Source organism: Centroberyx affinis, unplaced genomic scaffold, assembly GCF_046629955.1.
Source record: "Centroberyx affinis isolate AG114_WGS23_722 - 3 ecotype Tasmania unplaced genomic scaffold, CSIRO-AGI_Caff_v1 ptg000803l_1, whole genome shotgun sequence".
Classification (NCBI taxonomy): domain Eukaryota; kingdom Metazoa; phylum Chordata; class Actinopteri; order Beryciformes; family Berycidae; genus Centroberyx; species Centroberyx affinis.
The window spans coordinates 68,570-88,533 of NW_027279406.1; the positions used below are offsets into that span (position 1 = coordinate 68,570).

The window sequence follows — 19,964 nt, forward strand, 5'->3', positions numbered from 1 at the left end:
GGTCCTTCAGGCATCAGTTGAGCTTTGAAAAGCAGACAGAGCCCTGGGCCAAATCTGAGGTTGCACACTGGGAGGTAAAGAGGCACCGCAACTTGAACTAGCACCAACAGCAACATCAATGTTGTATGGTTTAATAATAATTTAATAATGTGATACTTTATTGATCCCCCGTAGGGCGCTTTTGCCTTGCTGCCCTCCACCGGCTGGTCAGACTGCAGGGGATTCACTGTGTTGCTCAAGGACACGTCAGCAGGTTGGGTGCTTGCCCACATGGGGGCCTGAATGTGGGACCTCTGGTTGTGGGGTGGTCATGCTACTCACTACGCCACTGTGTCACCCCTTTTAAGCCAGCACTGCTTTCTAGGTGACTCCATACTGAAGACACTGACTTTTATGAGGCAGTGGAGATGAGCATTATGCCTTCAGCAGCGATGGGGATTAGCAACTGGGACTATTTCATGAGTATTATTCATAAATAAGTAATGGCCAAATGTTTCCTATGCATCATGGCCTATAGACCCAGATTTTATGTAGCCTAAAGCTATGTGTAGTGTTACATTGTTAGGAGCTTACAATAAATATTGTGATCATGGCATTGATGACATGTGATAGGAGCCAAACAGAGGAATAGACAGCAAATTTTCTGTAATGTTGGCTTAATACACATCCATACAGTCATTGCTATAGCATGTCCATGGATTCACTATTTTATTGAGTAGTACACATAAATAACAAACAGTCCACAGGCAGGAAATAAACACTGTCAATACAACCTTAGATACATGTCGTTATAGCCAACTAAAATAACGCATACAAAATGTAGCATGTTTCTATTTCTGACGGAAGGAGGGTGGGGGGGTGAGGTGATCTTCCCTGCATACTGAAAGCGGTGGGGAGGGAGGATGTGTAGGTGGGTGGGGGCGGAAATAGATGCAGAGTTGGTGGTGTGTGGTGCGCTCTTCCTTTCTTCATTATGTACACGCTGCTGCACAGCCAGCCTCTTGTCTCTTTCTCTCACCTCCCCAAACACTCTGGAGCAGAAAAGGAGAAGAAGAAGAAACACAAGCAAACGGTCAGAGAGATATATTACACATGGGCATTGGGCACACATACACACAGACCCAGAGACACATATAGACACAGACACACATGAAAACTCACCTTAAAACATAAGACCTGGACTCCTGCTGGTCCTTCTGAGGCACTGGTGGAAAGAGAGTTAAAGCAAGAAGTGGATTAAATTGGGTCATAATCACTTGGGCCAGGAATATTTTGCTTTCCTTTTGACAGAAAGTGTGTGTGCAGGACTGTGCATTTATTTGTTTGTATGTGTGTGCATATAGAATCTACTGTGTCTTTCCATAGGTGGGGGTTATCTGGCCTGGTCCTGTAAGCCTGTTGACTCATGGTAATGTGAAGAGTTTCTCTGAGTGGCGGATCATATGGAGTCATTTTTAGAAGCTGTGAGGTGCCGTGCTGACACCCCCACCCCCCACCCTAAGGCGTTCCCTCCCTTCACTTCCCTTCACTGAGGAGCCCTCCCATGTATGGCTGTGACTTATAGGACCACATCACACACCGTCCCACTGCCACTTATATGCCAGTGGAGATTGACAGGAGACTACTGAGTGGGAGAAGCAGAGAAACTCAACTTAACAAGCCTGATCACGTCACTTAATCATTGATCTCCTCTAACCTACCTACCACTAGTTCTGCTTAGGAGATAGCGAGATTGAAGACAAGGAGAGAGGGGGAACGGATAGAAAATGAAAGCAGATGAGAGAAAAAGAAAGGTGGGCTACTGAGGAGATAAAACATAGCAAGCCACTTTATGAAAACCTAATTTAATTGGTAATGTGAATACAGAAGTTGACCAAACATTTAAATGCTGTGGGAGGGATCAGTCATCTGACTAATATGACATGATGCGATTGGCTCCTTGCTAACAGGATCTGAATGTACAGCAGGAGTGTAAAGTGATACAGTGTTTCACAGTGCCGTAAAAATATCCAGTGGTATGTCCTTTACAGTCAGAGAAAACCATTACTCTATCGCTAACCCTCTTGCAACTCTGAACTATCCTATGCATCCATTTACCGATATCTCTCTCTCTCGTTCTACATAATTCTCTTTCTCCCCATTTTGCCTTGCCCAAATCTCTCTAACACCTCTTCCACATGCTTTTTTTGCACTTAACGCCCTTTTGACACCAAGCAAAACCCCACTTTTGACACTGAACAAGCATTGTAAGCATTGACGTAAGTAATGCTAGCATGGCAGCATGATCACATCATTTTTAGTATCCTATTCATATCCTAATTAATATTCTAGGTCAATATTAGATTAATGTAAATATGTTAATATTCCCATGAAATACTATATATTCAAAATGTTATTTTATAATGTTTGGAGTGTGAACTGGTCAAGATGAGCTCTGATAGTAAGACTGCTGGTAGCTGAAGTTCTCCCTCAGTGTTATGAGTTTTACAGGTCTTTGAATGTGTCCCAGGAAACATCAATAAGTGTACTGGGACACATATTATACTAGCAAAAGAAAAGAAAAAAAGTAGTAGTTTAGAATCAAAAGTCGTTTCTTATGTCTATAGAGGTTTATTAAAAAGGTTTATTAAAAGTTTTTAACAGAAAAAAAAAAATCAATCAATTTGATATGTTCCATGTAGCCTACAATTTTAAAGGCCTTGGTGAAAGTTGCTGAGCATTACTTAAAGATAAAGATATTAATTCTGATCTGTTTTATATTTCAGTGTTGATTGAAGTGTAAATGCTAGATTTGTATTAAAATGAGTTTTACAATTGTTTACTTACATACACCCATATTCTGCATGGCTGTATTGGGATAATGTTTGTGCCAAAAAGGCATATTTCACTCTTTTGCCATTTTTAAAAAAGTAAACAAATATAATTCAACTTAAACTGTAGCTGTATTGTTTTATGGTAATGCTCAATCTGATAACACAAAAAGTTAAAATATTGTGCTTAGTATGTGGTAACGGCAGCTGATCCAAGTTTGATCAAAATTTGTTTTGGCTCTCCTGTAAAATCTACTATAACGCACTTACGCCCCTTTGGCTCCAAGCCCTCGATTTAAAAAGCTTAAATGAGAGCGTCAATACCCAAACCTTCTGCTTAACAGTGAGGACAGAATATAGAAATATCAAAGCTGGAAAAACATCAATTAGCTATTTGGTGTTGCTGTTTGACTGACATTAATCTTTGCCACATTACTGCATCCAAAAGTGGGGCATGCCACGAGTAAGAAAAAGAAGGAAGGAGAGGAAAGGTGGGGAGGAGGGAGCAAGGGGGGTGAGACTGGGATCCAAAGGCAGGATCCAAAGGAGGGGGGGGGGGGGGGGGGGGGGGGGGGGGGGGGGGGGGGGGGTCAAGAGGGAGGGGGTGATGAGCTGTTATTGGCTCTAATGTGATGCTATGAGCTTGAGAACATTGCAATTGATGGCTGGCCAACACACACTGTAGTATTTTCCAAGAGGTTAATAAGCAGTGTCCTGTCAGAGAATCATGGTGACCCTCAAGAGGGGAGGTGATTAAAGGATATTTTAGTTTCTGAGGAGATGGAGAAAGATATATATAGAGATAAATTGGGCTCCCACAAGTGGCATACTAGTGAGTGAAACGCTGGATTACACTCTGGATTACACTCGCAGACAAGATCTTGTATGTGATTCTCTCTCTTTCTCTCTTTGTTCCTTACCTCTGGGTGTATAGGTGTTGGTTTATTTGGCCTTCTCCTTGTCAGCTTCCGCAAGAAGAATCTCTGTTGGGACCAAGAGGAGGAAAATGGTTTCATAACAGCTTAAAAATGGGTTTACGTCTGCTTTTACACTTTTCAGGTTTCAATTTTGGGTCATGGAAACAGTATCATGTGTTGTACCAATAACAGGTATTATAAACTCCCTACATTTTGGTAAAAGAGCTCATGTAACCCTTTGCCTATAGTTTTGGACAGCATTTACAGATAATTGTGTCCATCATATATCTTCTGTGTACATAATGCTGGAGTAACTCTTACAATATTGCAGCGACAGCCATTCTGCCACTTCCAGGTGCATTTTTAACTGTTCTGCCATTTTCAGATACATACGTTTGACCTCCAGCTTGCAGGAGACAGTGGCCTCTCCCTCGGCGTTCTTGGCTCTGCAGGTGTACACACCACCGTCGAAGCTGCAGGGCTTACGGATCTCCAGGGAGCAAACGCCCTGGTTGGAGATCTGACGGAACTTGGCGTCTTCACCAATGACCATCTGGTTCTTCAACCACTCCACCTTAGGCTGAGAGGGGAAAGAAGAAAGAGTGCGAAGGAAAGAGGAAGCAATGGCATGAATGTGTGTCACCATTGGATGTACAGCTGATTCCCTGTTACACTGGATCTACACAAAGCATTAGTGTCTCAAATTCTGCACATTTTTTGTTCCGTGTCTCTGCGGCCTCGATGTTAACTAGCTTGGCGTTACTTGAAGATTAATATCAAAATGTGAAATATTGTAAGTGTGTATGTGTTCAAATCCATCATAGAGGAAGAATATGCTTTTACTCAGCTGGAAAAACTCACTCTCTTGTTGTTACCATGCTATCGCTATCACTATACCCCTGCTCTCCCTGCTATTATTTTAACCTTGTCCCATCCTCTCTCTGTCTTTTAGCACCCGGTGTGGGTCTTTCACTGATAGCCAGTTAGCCATACTGATAACAGAGCTGCGGTCTGGACGGGTGGCAAAAATAGTACCTTCAATCTGTGATACAGCAACATCTCCACTTAGCCATAAGAGGACAACAGGCTGTTCTTATCTCCGTCTCTTCTTTTTCTTCCCGGCTTATCTACTCTTTCTCTTCTCCCTCTCAGCTCTATCCCATTACTATTCCATTTTCTACCTCTCTATTCTCACTCAGTGACAGCTCTTTATCAGAAACTGCAGGAGAACTTATCATACTAGTGTCTACATGCCTCTCTGTTGGACCTCCTCAGTGGTTCTCAATAGGCTATGGACTCTGAGCCAAGGAAGAGACGGTGGCACAATAGAAGCACGTTGCAAACACTCACATAGCCCACAGACACACACACACACACACACACACACACACATACACACACAGTAACACGCCTTTGTTTCCACAGCCCCCTAAAGATGATTAGTAGCGGGTAGGTTTTCACACAGTTGCTACTGCTGGGTTGCTGCGCCTGCAGAACCCAAGCCTCCCCTCCCACAGAGAGAAGCGTGAATGACTCATTTAGACGTGGTAAGTCCAGTTATATAGATCCTGGTTTAAGGCCGAGGGCGTGAATCAGCACCTGGCTCCTCATAGAAACAGAGGGATTCATTTGGACACGCCTGATGAGCCAGGGTTTCATTGTGCATTCAGTAGCCGTGCCATTAAACACATTCAGGGCTCTGTGACTCACCCCCACACACACACACATATAGACACATGCAACCCCGCATTAAAAGCTACACATACACAGGTTGCTAGTCTCTCCTCAGCTGTCCCTGAAACATGATTATCTCCCAGCCTTTTACCCCCCTGTTCAGTACTCCTCCATTCCTCCTCTCCTTTCTGTGTACTGTGTGTTGGTCTTCATGGTCAACTTGGTGCACTTAGGGGACAATTAGGCAGGCTGAGGGCAGCCCTAGCCTCTATGGACCTGTGTGATATGTCTCAACTACACTGGCATGCACAGACTGTCCACTCCCCTCTGTTCTCACTGGGTGAGGAGCCAAGGACGGCTAGGTCGCATAATCAACTGCATTTCCACCATGGCCATCTGCGTCAGTCAGACAACTGTAAAGATATGTTTAACCAGAGCCGTGGTCGCCAAGAACAGAGAGAGAGACATACTGAAACCTCACCCACACATACCAATGCTAGCCCAGCCCTGTTCAACAGCGGCTTTACAGCAGCGACATTAATACCTCATTTGGAATGGTATACAAGACACTCAAATGGTTTACTGAGGGTAAGAACTTCTGGTATTTTTCTGGTAAGACAAAGAGCGACAATGTTAAAATAAAGAATAAAAAATTCCATGATTGGATCCAAATTTTCAAGAATAACAGGAAAATGGTCATTTCAGCTTCATTAAAAAAATATCCAGACTCTCAACAGACCCACTGCAGCGTAGTAATTTGGTGGGAATATCTTGCCTGTGCCAGGATACACACTTCCTTTCTTCACAAGGATCAACAGAGGCTCTCCTAGCTATGCTAAGTTTGCTTGTGCTCCAAACAAATTACTTACAGGTCGCCATTTAAATACCATCCAATCACATGCTAAAATGCCAGCCAATCAGCAGCTGTCAGCGGCTATTGGTGAGGCATGCTGGGAAGGCCATTGTGATGCTGGACATTCAAGCGTGGAATTCGTAAACTGGATATTAACCTCAGGAGGGGGCTTAGAGGGTCATGGACATGTCACATGACACAGTGAGCTGACCCAGGGGCTTCAATGCAGACTGTAGTAAGTGTGTGTGTGTGTATTGTGTGTGTATATGTGTGTTAGCAAAGTAAGAACCTGACCTTGGGGAAACCACGAACGGAGCACAGCAGTTTGGTGGTGTATCCCACAGTAGCAGCGCGGTCTTTAAGGTTTGTAGTGAACTTGGGCGCCTCACTGAAGTTGTGCTCCAGGTACTCGGGGGGCCTGTAGACGATGCCTGAGACACACGGAACAAGGTCTAGATCACACTGGCCGCAGAAAGACTCTGTACAGCTCTTACACCTTGTCAGCATACACTTTTCAGCATGCAGGCAACATTAAAAGAGAGGAAAAACACATTGGATGCACACGCACACATACACACAATCCTGAGCGGGAACGACAGAGATCTAGCATGTACACATATACGTCACTAAAAGACACTCATTGCAGGAACTAGGCCGATATGAAAGTTTCCTAGTATGATTATCTCGGCCAAAATGATCTCTATATACAATGCTATCTTGATAATTAGTGACGCTCATTTATCGCTTGCAGCCTGATTATCCCCGGCTTCAGCCATGACTGTGTTTATGTGTTTACCATGGACAGTTCCTCTATAAATAAAACATCAATGACGACAGTGCATATGTGCACATATACGCACGCCCACACACACACACATACACACACACACACACACACACACACACACATACATACACAGAAGTCTCACTTATAGCCCATTAAATTAATATCCCAGTAGTTTCCAGCTGTACCAAAAAAACTGCCAGTCAAACACACTTGAACTCTTGATCATATAAACAAAAGGACTTCTAAAAGGCATTCATCCTAAGGTTACCTGTCTTCTGGATGGTGGCCACCTCTGCGGTGACAGTGCACGTCTCACTGATGCCCACTTTGTTCTCAGCAAACACTCTGAAGGAGTAGGAGTTGCCCATGATGAGGTCTGAGATGGTGGCATTTAGCCTGTGGTAGTGATCCAGCACGGTGAACCAGTCCTTCATACAGAGACACAACAAAAGTCAGATTTAGCACGGCACACAGCATGACTGGACAAGATAACACAAAATCACAATAAAGTTTCTCTTCTTTTGCAGCATAACACCTGGCAGAGACCACTACCGTATTAGTAACTGAATAATCTAACACTAGTTATGACAATTCATTGTTTAAAAGTACATAAATTGCTATATGCCATATATTGTTATTAAAGCATAGATATCTGATCAATTGTTATCAATAATCCTTTTCCGGTTAGCCTGACAATCATTATGCATTTAGAGACCGAAGAGACTGACTGGAAGTGAGAAATGTTTTTTGTTATACTGTTATGATGTTGTGATTTGTCCTAGTCACATCAATTATTACCAATAGCTTATTATTATTGTTTTAATTCCATGTGAGGAACTCCTTATGAACCTATGGCTTCTGACCTCTCCTGCACGCTAACTATATCTCTTTTTTCTTTTCTCCTTTGTACCAATTTTTGTTATATTATGTGCAAATTAATAGTAAAACAAGGTCCAGTAAATGTCAGACCCATACAAGGTCTATAAACTGTGTATGTTGTGTTTTCTGTAGTTGACTGTTGGCAAGGAATGTGTGTGTATAGCAACCTACCAGGTGTCATGTCATATGTTGTAGCTGCCTGTCTTATCTTTCCACTGTCTTGCTTTTGACATCCACCTCCATGTGGCGGTCAGATTTTCACTTTGACAGCCACTGGGCTCCTCATAAAGAGCAGGACACTTGTTTTAACCTCACCCCATTTACCCTCATCAACACCCTAAATCACTTTTCACACCACCTCACTGTAACTCCATGTGGGACAGAGAAAGAAAGAAAGAAAAGGAAAGAAAGAAAAAGAGAAGAGAGACAAAGAGGGAGTGTGTGTGCATGTGTGTGCATGTGTCTGCACTGGGCCAGGCCTGTATCTTTATTTCTTGGCTCTGGGCGCGCTTGGTTAAATAACCCCAGGGCTCCCTGGCAGCAGCACCCTCTCACCTCCCTGCCAGACTCCTTTCAGAGCCACGAAAGAGACCATCAGTCATGGCGCTAAAAAGACTCCTTAGCATTTCGAAAGGCTGAAGAATGATCCCCCAGATAACAGAGACATAGTGTTCCGAGTCAGATCCACTGATTAGCGGTAGTTTTGTCTGGATCCACAAGATGGAGAATGAGGGGGGCTTCATAGTTTAAATCCTGTGCGATTAAGTCCATGGCACATCCACATCTAAGTCTGAGCTCACATCATCTTTATAAATGTTCCCAGGATGCTGTTATAGTTGAGTCAGAAATAAATCAGCTCGATGAGGACTCCCATCGAAGTGACTGAGCAACACTGATGAAAATAATTGATGATTCGCTGTTGAGGTTCAAATCTCATTTCCCATTCCATGTTTCCCTGCCTCATACTTCCAAAAGTGTGTGATCCTGTGTCTGCTACTTAACACACAGAGTCTGACAGTGTGATTGACTGGGTGCTAGCACGTATGTTTGTGAGTGGACTTGTACTGTGTGCGCGTCTCACCCCAGTCTTCTTGTCGGCCTTCTGGATGGTGTATCCGGTGATCTCTGTGTTGCCATTATCGGTGGGTGGGGTCCATTCCAGGGCGGCGTTGAAGCCCCAGGTGTCCACCAGCTTCACACTGGCAGGAGGACCAGGCAGCTCTGTGGAAACACATTGTTATTATCATCTAAGGTTAAGTACATAACAACGCTAATTTGTACATAACAATGTTAAGTTGCGGGAAGTACATAGAAGTGTCAACATATGCGTGGTAGTACATATCTGTGTTACAGACATCATTCGCTAGCAAGAACTAAAGAGTCTCTCCAGTTTTGTTTCTGAAAGCATGAGATGGCTCCGCTACCAACTGAGGTAAATCAAAAGTGAATATCTTTTTTTTTTTGGACAAACACATAATTTTTCAAATAATGAGTTTAGACTAACTTCTTGAATTGTTGCACACATCATAACAGCAACTAAAAGGGAGAGCAGGCTGCTCCACACAATCAGGGTCAAACGGCATCATTGTTACAGGTGTCATTGATGTTGGCTAGCGCTCCAGCTTTCTTTTAGAGTCAATCTCCAGTCTAAGACCCAGACATCCTGCGCCTGCCAACAAGCTAGACAGCTGCACACCCAAAACAGCTGATTCAACAGAGTGCCCTTGAATAAGACTGGAGTTCATGCATGTCACACACACATACAACTGTGCAGCTAAATATTTTGCTTCTTCTGGATATGCATGTACAAACTTACCCACAATCTGCAGGATAATGCTGGCCTTGTCCTCGAAGCTGTCCACCTTGACAGTCATCTCGTAGACACCGGAGTCCTCCCTCTGGGTGGTGCGGATGAACAGGATGCTGTCCTTGTCACTGTTCCTAATGTTGGCCCTCTTTGGATCCAAAGGCTGGCCGTCCTTAAGCCAGGACACCACAGGCTTGGGCTTACCCTGAGGGGTTGGAGAAGAGGCAAAGAGGCACATATCTTAACAAGATGCAAGGTTGTAATTACTGTATGTATTTGGTGCTAACTTTATATATTGCTATTGGAATATGAGTGTGTGTGTAAATATATATGTGTGTGTGTTGGCTGGCTTACGTTGAAGGGGATGACCAGATTGACCTGCTGTCCAACCTGCTTGACGTAGCGAGCTCTGAGAAAGCGGGGCATGCGGATCTTGGGACGGTCTGAGGAAAAACATAACGACATCATTTATGACACTTATGGAGAAAGGTTTTTGCATATTATCTGCTTAATACATATTCTTTATTCTGCTTAACACACCAACAGTAATTTGGTGCTGCGTGGGGTGGATTTTATCTGTTGTTGCTTTGGCTGGAACATTTTGTGTGGTAACTACCTGATATCATTACCAGCTAACTCTGTACAGAGGCAGAAATGTGTGATGCACACTCCCAATTCTGAGTGGGGTCACGTATGCTGAGAATGACAGGTCAGCAGGACCCTAAATAGACCAGCCACTCATGGGCAAAGCTCACAGGGGAACATGTGTGAAGGACCTAAAATTAGACACCTAGTCAGCCCAAATGGTCCAACCATCCAAACAGGAACGGAACTGTTATCAAGGCAAAGCCGTTTTAATAGTTTTAAGTACATTAAATGGTATAAAGGCATTCATGACGATTATCAAGAAAATGTTTCTGAAGATCATTAGTGCTATTACTGCTGCACAATTTCATTCATAATTGTGTCTGGTTTTAAATGAAATGGGACAAATTCATTCTAGTGTTGCTGGGGGAGGGTGAGAGGAAAAGTAGAGCATCTAGATGCAGAGAGGCAAAAGAGCATGCCTCCACATCCGAGCTGCTCCTAAAATAGATTTGATGATGCGACGGTCTGGGACAAACCCCAACATGTGTTCACACATATTAAAGAAGCAGTGGGACGGTGGCACCACTTTCAACTGATGGGCATTGAGTCAGTCTTTTGGATTGTTCCAACATCAAGTCTAGAAATACTGGCTTCACTCACATTATGACAAAAAAATATAGGCAAGCCGTCTCAATTGTGATTCCTACAGCAGAATAAAATGTAGCTAATATCACAATTCACTTTTCTGCCCCACGATACGTATTGTCAGTTTTGTATTGCGATATATTGAATTTCAATATATCGTCCCATCCCTATCTCTTGTATATGAAATTGTATAGTGGTTGAAACATAGTCAATGAGGCAGTTAATAACCTAACCACTATGTGGGACTGTTTGGTTTAGGCAGGGTGCTGAGTGTCGCGAACAGAATCCCTAGCATGTTTCTACATAAACAGCAAATCTCTCAAAAGCTCTCACGGCTTACAGGATATATGAAACCCCCAAGCTGTTACCCTCCATCGCCTCTGCCGTCCTGCCGCAACCATTTCTCCTCTTCCACTCAAAATGTGCTCCGACCTCACACCCCATGAACCTCCTGTCCACCTTCATCTAGCTGTCCTATCTCACTTTCTGCGTCTGTTGGTCTCTGTCTCACTTAGTCCCCCCCCCTCCCCTTCCCCCGTCCCTCTCTTTTGTCCCTCCGCCTGTGCATCTCCATGTCCCATCTCACCATCACTCGGCTGTTGGGATATTGGTGTATAGGATGGGATCAGGCACCTGGAAGCATCGTTCCAAATGAGGATCTGGTCCTCCTGCTTTGGCTCAAACCCTAATCCCTTCTAATCAGCACACTTCTCAGCTATGTCCAGAACTGTTCCTGGCATGACAGCGTTCGGCAGCCAGCGCGTCCTCCCGCAAAGAAATGATCTATAATCTGGCTTTGTCTCCGGACAAAGGTGTCTTTGCGGGGGCTTGCAGCATGATTTATGTGGGACAGTGTGTATGTCTATCAAATGTGTGTACTTGGGCGTCTGCAGGACAGTGTGTGACGGACACACAGCTGAATTTATCCCCCACAGGCCACCCAAAATCCATCAATTAGGCTCATGTTTCGCTCCCCTGAGTTGACCAGTGGTTCTGGTTGCATGACCACATTTCTCCCCACTGGGTTCCTGTTTGTTTCCCAGTAGTTTATTATCCTAAGAGACAGACAGTAAGGTGTCCTTCTGAAAGTGGATCACTAGGACGTGTCAGGTTAGGTCTGCACTGCATCCTAGTCCAAATATGTGTTACATCGACCTCTCAGGGGAAGGCGCTAAGACTCTTTAAGCCATGAGGGACTCAGGCAACTCAGGCAACATAACAACATAACTCAGTAGGGATGGGACGATATATCGAAATTCAATGTATCGCAATTCAAAAGTGTGACAATACATATCATGGGGCAGAAAAATGTATGGTGATATTAGCTCCATTTTATTCTGCTGTAGTAAACACAAAAGAGACGGCTTGCCCATCACAATTTCACAAGCTCTCCATCCAAACTATATTATTTGCACTTTGTAATGACATTGTTGTTTACATTCTAGCAAGCCAATGCCATTGCTAGAAAGATTTGTGGCTACTTCGTCATACTTTGTTGTCATTGAACTTTTATTCCTTACATCATATCGTGGTTGTATGGAATCATAAGCCCCAGATCACGTATTAAATCGTATCGTGAGATAAGCAGATCGTCCCATGCCTATAACTCAGGCAACTGAACTAAGGCAACATAGGTGCAGATGGAAAATCAAGGCTCTAGTAACTAAACAGACTCACTGTTTAGAGGGAAAGTTCCCCCACAAACAAAGAGAAGGTTGATAACCGTTTTGTCCATGTGTATTTTGAGGCCATGCAGGGCCTCTCAACATAAACCAGTATCAGAGGAACAGTACTCTATAGCTAATTGCATAAGAGTAACAGTTACTGTTGGGATCATTACAAGGACATAAGGAGCATCAGTCTATCCTGAGTACCCTTTTACTGCCAGTGCCAAAAATGTCCAATATTGACAGTTTATCAGGACACTGGCTTAATGTAGATAAGGAAGACGAAATAAATAGTTATGGCTACTTACAAAAACATCCAAACGTTTCCCTTTGGACTGTTATTTAAGCACAGGTAAGCGAGGTGATTGTGACAATTTATATACAGTAACTTCACTCAGCTATAGGGCTAGTTGTGCCAACAGTGCACTTGAGAGTCAATGGCATAAATGATAGTGAGGTTTGACAGTGAGGTCACACTCACAGGGTTAATGCCAATAGAGAGTATGGCTGACAGATGGCTTATTAGCCAAACGTCTTCCCTCACCTGCCTGAAATCACACTGCAGCCTGGCTGATACTGCAGCACCCATGTGTGGAAAGAGTGTTGACCTTGGCCTGGATCCTATGTTTTACTTGTATCATGTTTTTTCTATGTCTACATCCAAAATATGTCACATCAGTCAATCACTAGTAAATTAATTGTAACCAATTAATCATATTTGTGTAACTAATTCACACATGTTCCAGTTACACAGAAATACTGTATTGCCAAGCCTGCCTACTTTAGGTGTGTGCACACTCAACTGGAGGTATAATTTGAAGCTAATGAAAGGTCTTGTCAGCAGCTATGGGATTTATGCGCGTACAGCTGTGGAGTCCATCTGTAGCACTGGCACTGAAGACTACCTCTACCTCCTGAGTTGCAATATGAGTATGCTAAGGATAGGTCATACGTTATAACTATCAAACAGCTTCTGATGAAGAGGCTGCAGACACCTGAAAACCTGACCTTTAGACTACGGGAGGTTATTGTGTTTTACCCCCACAAAAACCTCAGAGAGCATCCACACAAAAAAACATTTGTGTTACTTTTTGGTATTTTGTTGGGTTTTTTTGTGGCATATTTTAAGTGGACGTTTTTCCTACAGTAGAAAATATTTTGTATGGTAAAAAAAAAAAAACGTCAGCTTAAAATATACCACAAAAAAACCAAACAAAATACCAAAAAGTACCACAAAATTCACTTCAAATAGGTTTGTTTTATGAGTAATTGCTTGAGTAATAAGTGCGGTGGGTACTCACCAACAATCTCACGGATAGGCACAGGCTCGGCGAGGGCGGCGGCTTCGCTGCGGCCACCGGCGTTTACAGCTACCACACGCACATGGAGCAGGTCACCGGTGGTCAGGTTCTTAATGCAGTAGCGGTTCGCTGGGGTCAACGCCTCATTGGCCACAGTCCAGTCAGTCGCTATAGGGAAACCCAGGGTTGTGATTAGTTGTGAAATTTGGACTTCTTATGGTGAAGAGAACAGAAAGACATTTACATCTTACATTAGTTACACAAGGTTTAAATTTTGGTTGTTTTATGCATTCGTTAACAGTTTTCGATTTATCAAACTGTAAAATAACCACTAACATAGTAAGTGGTTTATCGCTTGTCGACACAAGTTTACAAAGAACCTGCCCATAAGGGGTGCGTTCTGGCCGCCATGATGAAACCTCAGAAGGCATGTTGTCATCTAAGCAAACGGGCGGTTCTAAAAGTGGCGTCGGGAGATATGGTGACAGCCGCTGAAATGCTGCCGGCCGTATACGGCCTGGACCCAGCAATGAGTCAATCTGCCCTCTGACACTCTGGGGACAGGTGCAGGCTGTAGGCCTCACACACACACACAAACACAAAATACACAACTTACTTCCATCCTTGCAGTACTCGATGGTGTATCCGTCCAGGCCAGAGTCTCCAATGGTCTCTGGGGGCCTCCATTTGATGGTGAGGCTGCTCTCATTCACATCATCCACAGCTACGTTCAGAGGGGCGCTGGTGGGGACTGAATAGTTCAAACAGAGCCGCTGAATTAAGGATTGTAGTTGCCAATAGCAAGATGGACACAAAATGGAATAACGGTGGACACAGAGATGATTAGTACTAAATCAAGTGGAATAATATATGGAATAATTGCCCCTACACTTTCCATTCCATATTGTGATTTTGAGAGTTTTATTCTGAAAGCCTATGTACATCCATTTTCTAAACTAACTGTTACCTGAGGCTCATCATCAGATATATCTGTGAAACAATTATCATTCTGTCAACAAAGGAGTTAACAAAACTTCAGGTGCTGCTTTGAGCTGGTTGCATGTGTCCACAGCGGGGATCAAGACTGTGTTATGAATGAATGAACAAAAATGGATTGCTAATGCTGGATGGTTGGCTTAGAGGAGCAGGCAAATTTCTCAGTGAAACCTGAGCTTAGAGGCTGATGTTACCTGCAGGAGGTGGGGGCGTGGGGGCCTTGGGTGGCTCCTCAACTGGGGCGGCTTCAGCTGGAGCAGCTAGCATTAAACAAGCAGTAGGTTAATGTCATTATAGCAACAAAGCCAGCAATGAGGATCTAAGCATCTAAAAAGAGGAACAGATAGCAGGAGGTTCAAAGATTGTGTGATCCCATACAGTTAAGAACCAGCTAGTCCTCACAGCCGGATGGATGGAAATTGCGTGATGGTGTTTTTAATAAAGCCTTTCTTTTAGAGCATCAGCGTTTGTAGTATAGTGTCAGTGTCTGTTATTTTGTAGTTGAGTAGTAATGCTGTTATGTCTGTGTTGTGGTTCACGTTTACCATCTGCGGGAGCATCTGCAGCGGGGGCGGCGGCACCGTCTTCAGCAGCTGGAGCAGCAGCTAGTGTTGAAATGCCATTAGAGAAGCCAATTAGTAACTTACATTACGACATTACTCATGCAGGGGATTAATCCGTTTGAAGCTAATCTTATCAAGATCTAATCTGTTCTACTGAAGCAAGCAGCGGGACAGAGCACTGCAGACACAGCTTTCTGTATTCAGAGTGACGAGGACGACCATGGGCTTGTGACCAAAAAACAGACTCCTAAACACACTTCTTGAGACACTCTAAGACATTTGCAGATAGACCAGTAGTAGGACCACATGAACAGCAGAATGCATAAGACCAGCATACGTCCAGAAAAGAGAACCTCCACGGCTTAGTGAAAGAGACACAAACCTAAAAGATACGGACTCACACATGAGGCAGTACTTGTGACAGAAACAGCACGAAACACAGCGTGTCATGAGCAGGACATGTACACAGCATGTGTATTACATAGTGGGACACACACACACACACACACAACATGCATTACAGCTTGTGTGTGCGAGTTCCCTGTGGTGTGTGTTTACCGTCTGTAGGAGCAACGGCTGCTGGAGCAGCTCCATCCTCGGCGGGCGCAGCAGCAGCTGAGGTTACGGGTTACAGGTCGAGGTTAGCAGGCGGAAACAATGCTGGTCAGTCTAATACATTCATCTATGTGCTACACCAATCGAGGGCTGGTGAGTGACATTCACAGAAGTAAAGATTTGAATAAGATAAATGAGAGAAACCTTCTATGCAGGTAGAAGTATAGAGTGAATTAGAGTAGGAGAATGCAAAAACTGAAAAATAGTGATGATAGAGGGTGAGTAGTTGGCCCATAGTTGGTTTGTTTTCCAATAGAAGGTGTGTGAAACAGGATTATGGTGCAATTGTGAGTAGCTGCTAGCTGGTCTGTGGGTTTACTAGTAGCTGGGGGGGTGATATAGGTGTCAGTGGTTGGTCTACCAATGTAGCCATTATACAAGTCCCACTTTTAACATGCTTGATGGTTGTTCCTCCCCCCACGAGAGGAACTGCTGGAACAACACTGCAATATTTCTGCAGGATGCGTATAGGAGGGGGGACTTCTACAATGGCGAATTCAGTGTGAGTGTATTGACATTAATGGCCAGTAAATAGTCATTAATGTGTGTAATTTACCGTCAGCAGCAGGGGCCTCAGCAGGTGCCTCGGCGGCAGCATCAGGTGCAGCACCGTCCTCGGTAGCAGGAGCGGCGGCTGCTGTTAGATGTTAGATATGTATTAGCAGGTGATAAGGAGAGGTTAGTTCGAGACCTAATTCAGTGTGAATGTACTGACATTAATGGCCAGTAAACGGTTATTAATGCCAGTGTAATTTACCGTCAGCAGCAGCAGGCTCAGCAGGCGCCTTACCCTCGGCGGCAGCATCAGGTGCAGCACCGTCCTCAGCAGCAGGAGCGGCGGCTACTGTTAGTGTTAGATAGATGTTAGCAGGTGATGAGGAGAAGTTAGTTCTAGACTTGGAGAAATAGCCCTATGAAAAGGCACTTGGTAACTGCAGGTGTATTTCTCCAGTTAAAGGTTAGTATGGTACAAAGAGTTATGGGAACTGCCATCTCCAGTCTCCTGTGTTACCATTACTGTCTTACCAGTAGCAAAGACTCAACCATTGATGACCATCAGAAGAGACCAGAGCAGTGTTATGCTTTTATTATACTGTACCTTGAGTTGGAAGAGGTTAGAGAATGTTCTAGCGTGCAAAGTTTTACCTTTACCATGAAGAATGACCATATTTTAGAGTTACAAGACGTTATAGTATAGCTTGGTTAAGAGAGATGCGGGTTACCATGATCTGGGGCAGCCTCAGTTTCAGGAGTTGGGGCTGGAGCCTCCTCTGCAGCGGGTGCAGCGACTGGGGTTAGGGGTTGAATGTCAGGAGTCAGAGGTTAGTATGAAGGACTAGAGATAGATTTCCTCATGGAAAGTAGCCATAGTATTCAACAACACTGACCTATTAGTAGCCAATAATACTCAATAAACAGTATACTGTCATTGGTATACTTCTCTGTACCTCTTAGGGGGGCTTCAGCTGCAGGAGCTGCTGCCTCCTCAGGTGCAGGAGTGACTAGTTTTAATGTTACTGTACATCAAGCACATGCAAGAGATGCTAAAACAACTAGACTACAGAAATCTGGATAGGTGCAACTGCACTTCAAAATAGTATGTAGACCTGGGGGTATAGCCTGGCAATGCTGTCCCCAGATCGAATAATAATTACTTATACTTATGATAATGCAAATACTAATAACTAGTAGTCCAATAAGTGTGGAACTAGCCAGGATTGGGGTTTAAGGTTTGCCTCTGCAGGGGCATCAGCAGAAGGAGCAGCCTCCTCAGGTGCAGGAGCAGCTGGTGTTAACAAACAGTTAATGTTATGAGGTCCACATGCAAGAGATGTTAAACCAAATCTTACCTTCATTCATAATCAAAAAGGAGCCATAATTCAAAATTCCAGCATCACTGCAATTTCATCACATAAACCATTACATTTTGGCTATTCAGTGATGAAGCATGCATCACAGAGTAATGCTTTCCAGGAAGCTGCATAGTATGAATGATATTTATTACTAGATTACTAGACAAACCACCAGTGTAATTGTTTTTACCTTCTGCCGCTGGCTCAGGGGCAGCGCTGGGTGCAGGAGTGGGGTCTGCCGGTATGTTAGGTGTTAGGTATCAGACAACATGCACATTGTGGGCCTGGAATTTACAATAGTATATCACATAGTGAGAAGAGGGTATTTGTGTTGCTTTCTGCCACAAGCCTTTGAGATTGTATGCCGGCAACAGGTCTTGATCTTTAATCAGTACAGATCAATTATGCTCTCAGATTCTGTCCTTAACCACAAACCTTAAAAAAGATTATTATCATTAAAAGAGGAACTTAACATTCTTCTCTGTAATCAATATGCCTGGAAACCACAGATACTGGAGACCTTGAAAGTAGAGGTGCTGCCAAATTGTAATAAGTTGGCAAAATGTTGGTCAGGAGAAGCCAACAGCGATTTTCAGTGATGAGGCAAACATATGAGCAGCACTTCAATTATGGCCAACAATGATCACCAGATGACAAATATCTCCAGTGTGAATAATTACACCCTCGTCAACTGGCTCAGAGATGGGCTCAGCTGGGGCAGGTGGTGTGGTGCGTTAGATGCCATGTCAGCAGTTAAAGGGCAAATCAGTTGCTCTGACATTTTAAAATCACAGTATTTGATCACAATGAGTGGAAACAAATGCCCAAAAAATGTATAATGTAATGTAATGTGTAGAAAGTCCAATACCAGGTGCCTGTTGCATGGAGCAACTGGGTCAGTACATGCAGGACACGATTGGAACATATTCATGTGGAACATATTGGGTTACAGGTACATGCATGGGATAGCCTATACATAGTCAGCGCTGCTCATGTGGACTAGCAGATGAGCATGGCCTAAAAACGTGCTGGTCAAAGTTGAATTTACCATCGACAGCTCCGCCTCAGCTGGGCAGGTGATAGGTTACCCGTCCATTTATGGTTAGGTGTAATAAAGTTAGAAACAAAATAGATTTCCAATTAAGATGGCAAACAGACTATAATAGCCTAAGTCGATATTCTGCGCCATTTAATATTAACTAGAATTAGTTGAGACGTTAGTAAAGTTAGCGTATCCGTTCGATATTTCGCAGAGATTGGCACACTTAATTCCAAGGTACCAGGAGCGCTACCTTCAGCAGCGGGGGCTTCCTCTGCCGGGGCGGCGGGGGCTGCCTCTCCCTCGGCTGCAGGAGCTGCCTCGGCCGGTGCCTCGGCGGGAGCAGCTTCCGCGGGGGCAGCCTCGGCGGGAGCAGCCTCCACAGGTGCAGCTTCCGCAGGTGCAGCCTCCGCAGGTGCCTCGGCAGGCGGGGCTTCTACCGGGGCGGCTTCGGGCTCCGGGGCAGCCTCAGGCGCATTCTCGGCGGCCTTCTTGGCGGGGGACTTCTTGATGGGTGCAGGTTTGGCTGGCATGATGCCGATTACCCTTGGGAACGGCCAGTCCTTTGGATGAAGGAGTCAGGAGGGACTTAGGTAATATATATAGGTTGGGGGCTACGGGACTCCACCCCTTCCATGACTTCGACCTCCCCTCCCTCAGTCACAAAGTCTAAAGTCCTGCCTTCTTTAACGCCAGAAACTTTGCAGAGACAATATTGTAACCTATGTAAACGTATCCATTTTACACAGACGTGCAAAAAACATCATTTTGGACAGAAAAAGTAAGTACACACAGACATGGTAGCTATACACCAATAAATAATCATGTAGGTTTGGTGCCCTCCAGTGGATAAGATTCATATAAACCAACAGCAAAACAGGGAAGACTTCCAAGAGACATACTGATGTGAAGAATGGCATGACTTTATTGAGTGTCCATAGAGCAATGTTAGACATATGGGATTTGTTGT

The 19,964-nt window shown here is 44.1% G+C and overlaps 1 protein-coding gene across 1 annotated transcript; it reads right to left on the reverse strand.

Moving 5' to 3' along the window:
- Window positions 1–703: 703 nt before the first annotated feature.
- Window positions 704–19,527, reverse strand: LOC139644919 (myosin-binding protein H-like). Its single transcript, XM_071520457.1, has 13 exons — window positions 19,236–19,527; window positions 15,119–15,184; window positions 14,545–14,679; window positions 13,929–14,096; window positions 10,082–10,170; window positions 9,737–9,932; window positions 9,002–9,141; window positions 7,310–7,469; window positions 6,549–6,685; window positions 4,121–4,307; window positions 3,731–3,793; window positions 1,162–1,204; window positions 704–1,031 (listed from the first exon to the last, which is right to left on the reverse strand). The coding sequence occupies exons 1-11, from the start codon at window positions 19,525–19,527 to the stop codon at window positions 3,753–3,755; spliced, it is 1,611 nt and encodes a 536-aa protein (XP_071376558.1). The 3' UTR covers window positions 704–1,031; window positions 1,162–1,204; window positions 3,731–3,752.
- Window positions 19,528–19,964: the final 437 nt, after the last annotated feature.

Excerpts from the sequence above, each read along its gene's own strand:
- LOC139644919 (XM_071520457.1), bottom strand. The coding sequence starts at position 19,527 with ATGCCAGCCAAACCTGCACCCATCAAGAAGTCCCCCGCCAAGAAGGCC. Across the intron at positions 14,680-15,118 it reads CACGCCCCCACCTCCTGCAG|TCCCCACCAGCGCCCCTCTG; the intron begins GTAACATCAGCC and ends TGAACTATTCAG. Across the intron at positions 4,308-6,548 it reads CCGTTCGTGGTTTCCCCAAG|CCTAAGGTGGAGTGGTTGAA; the intron begins GTCAGGTTCTTA and ends TTCCCCTCTCAG.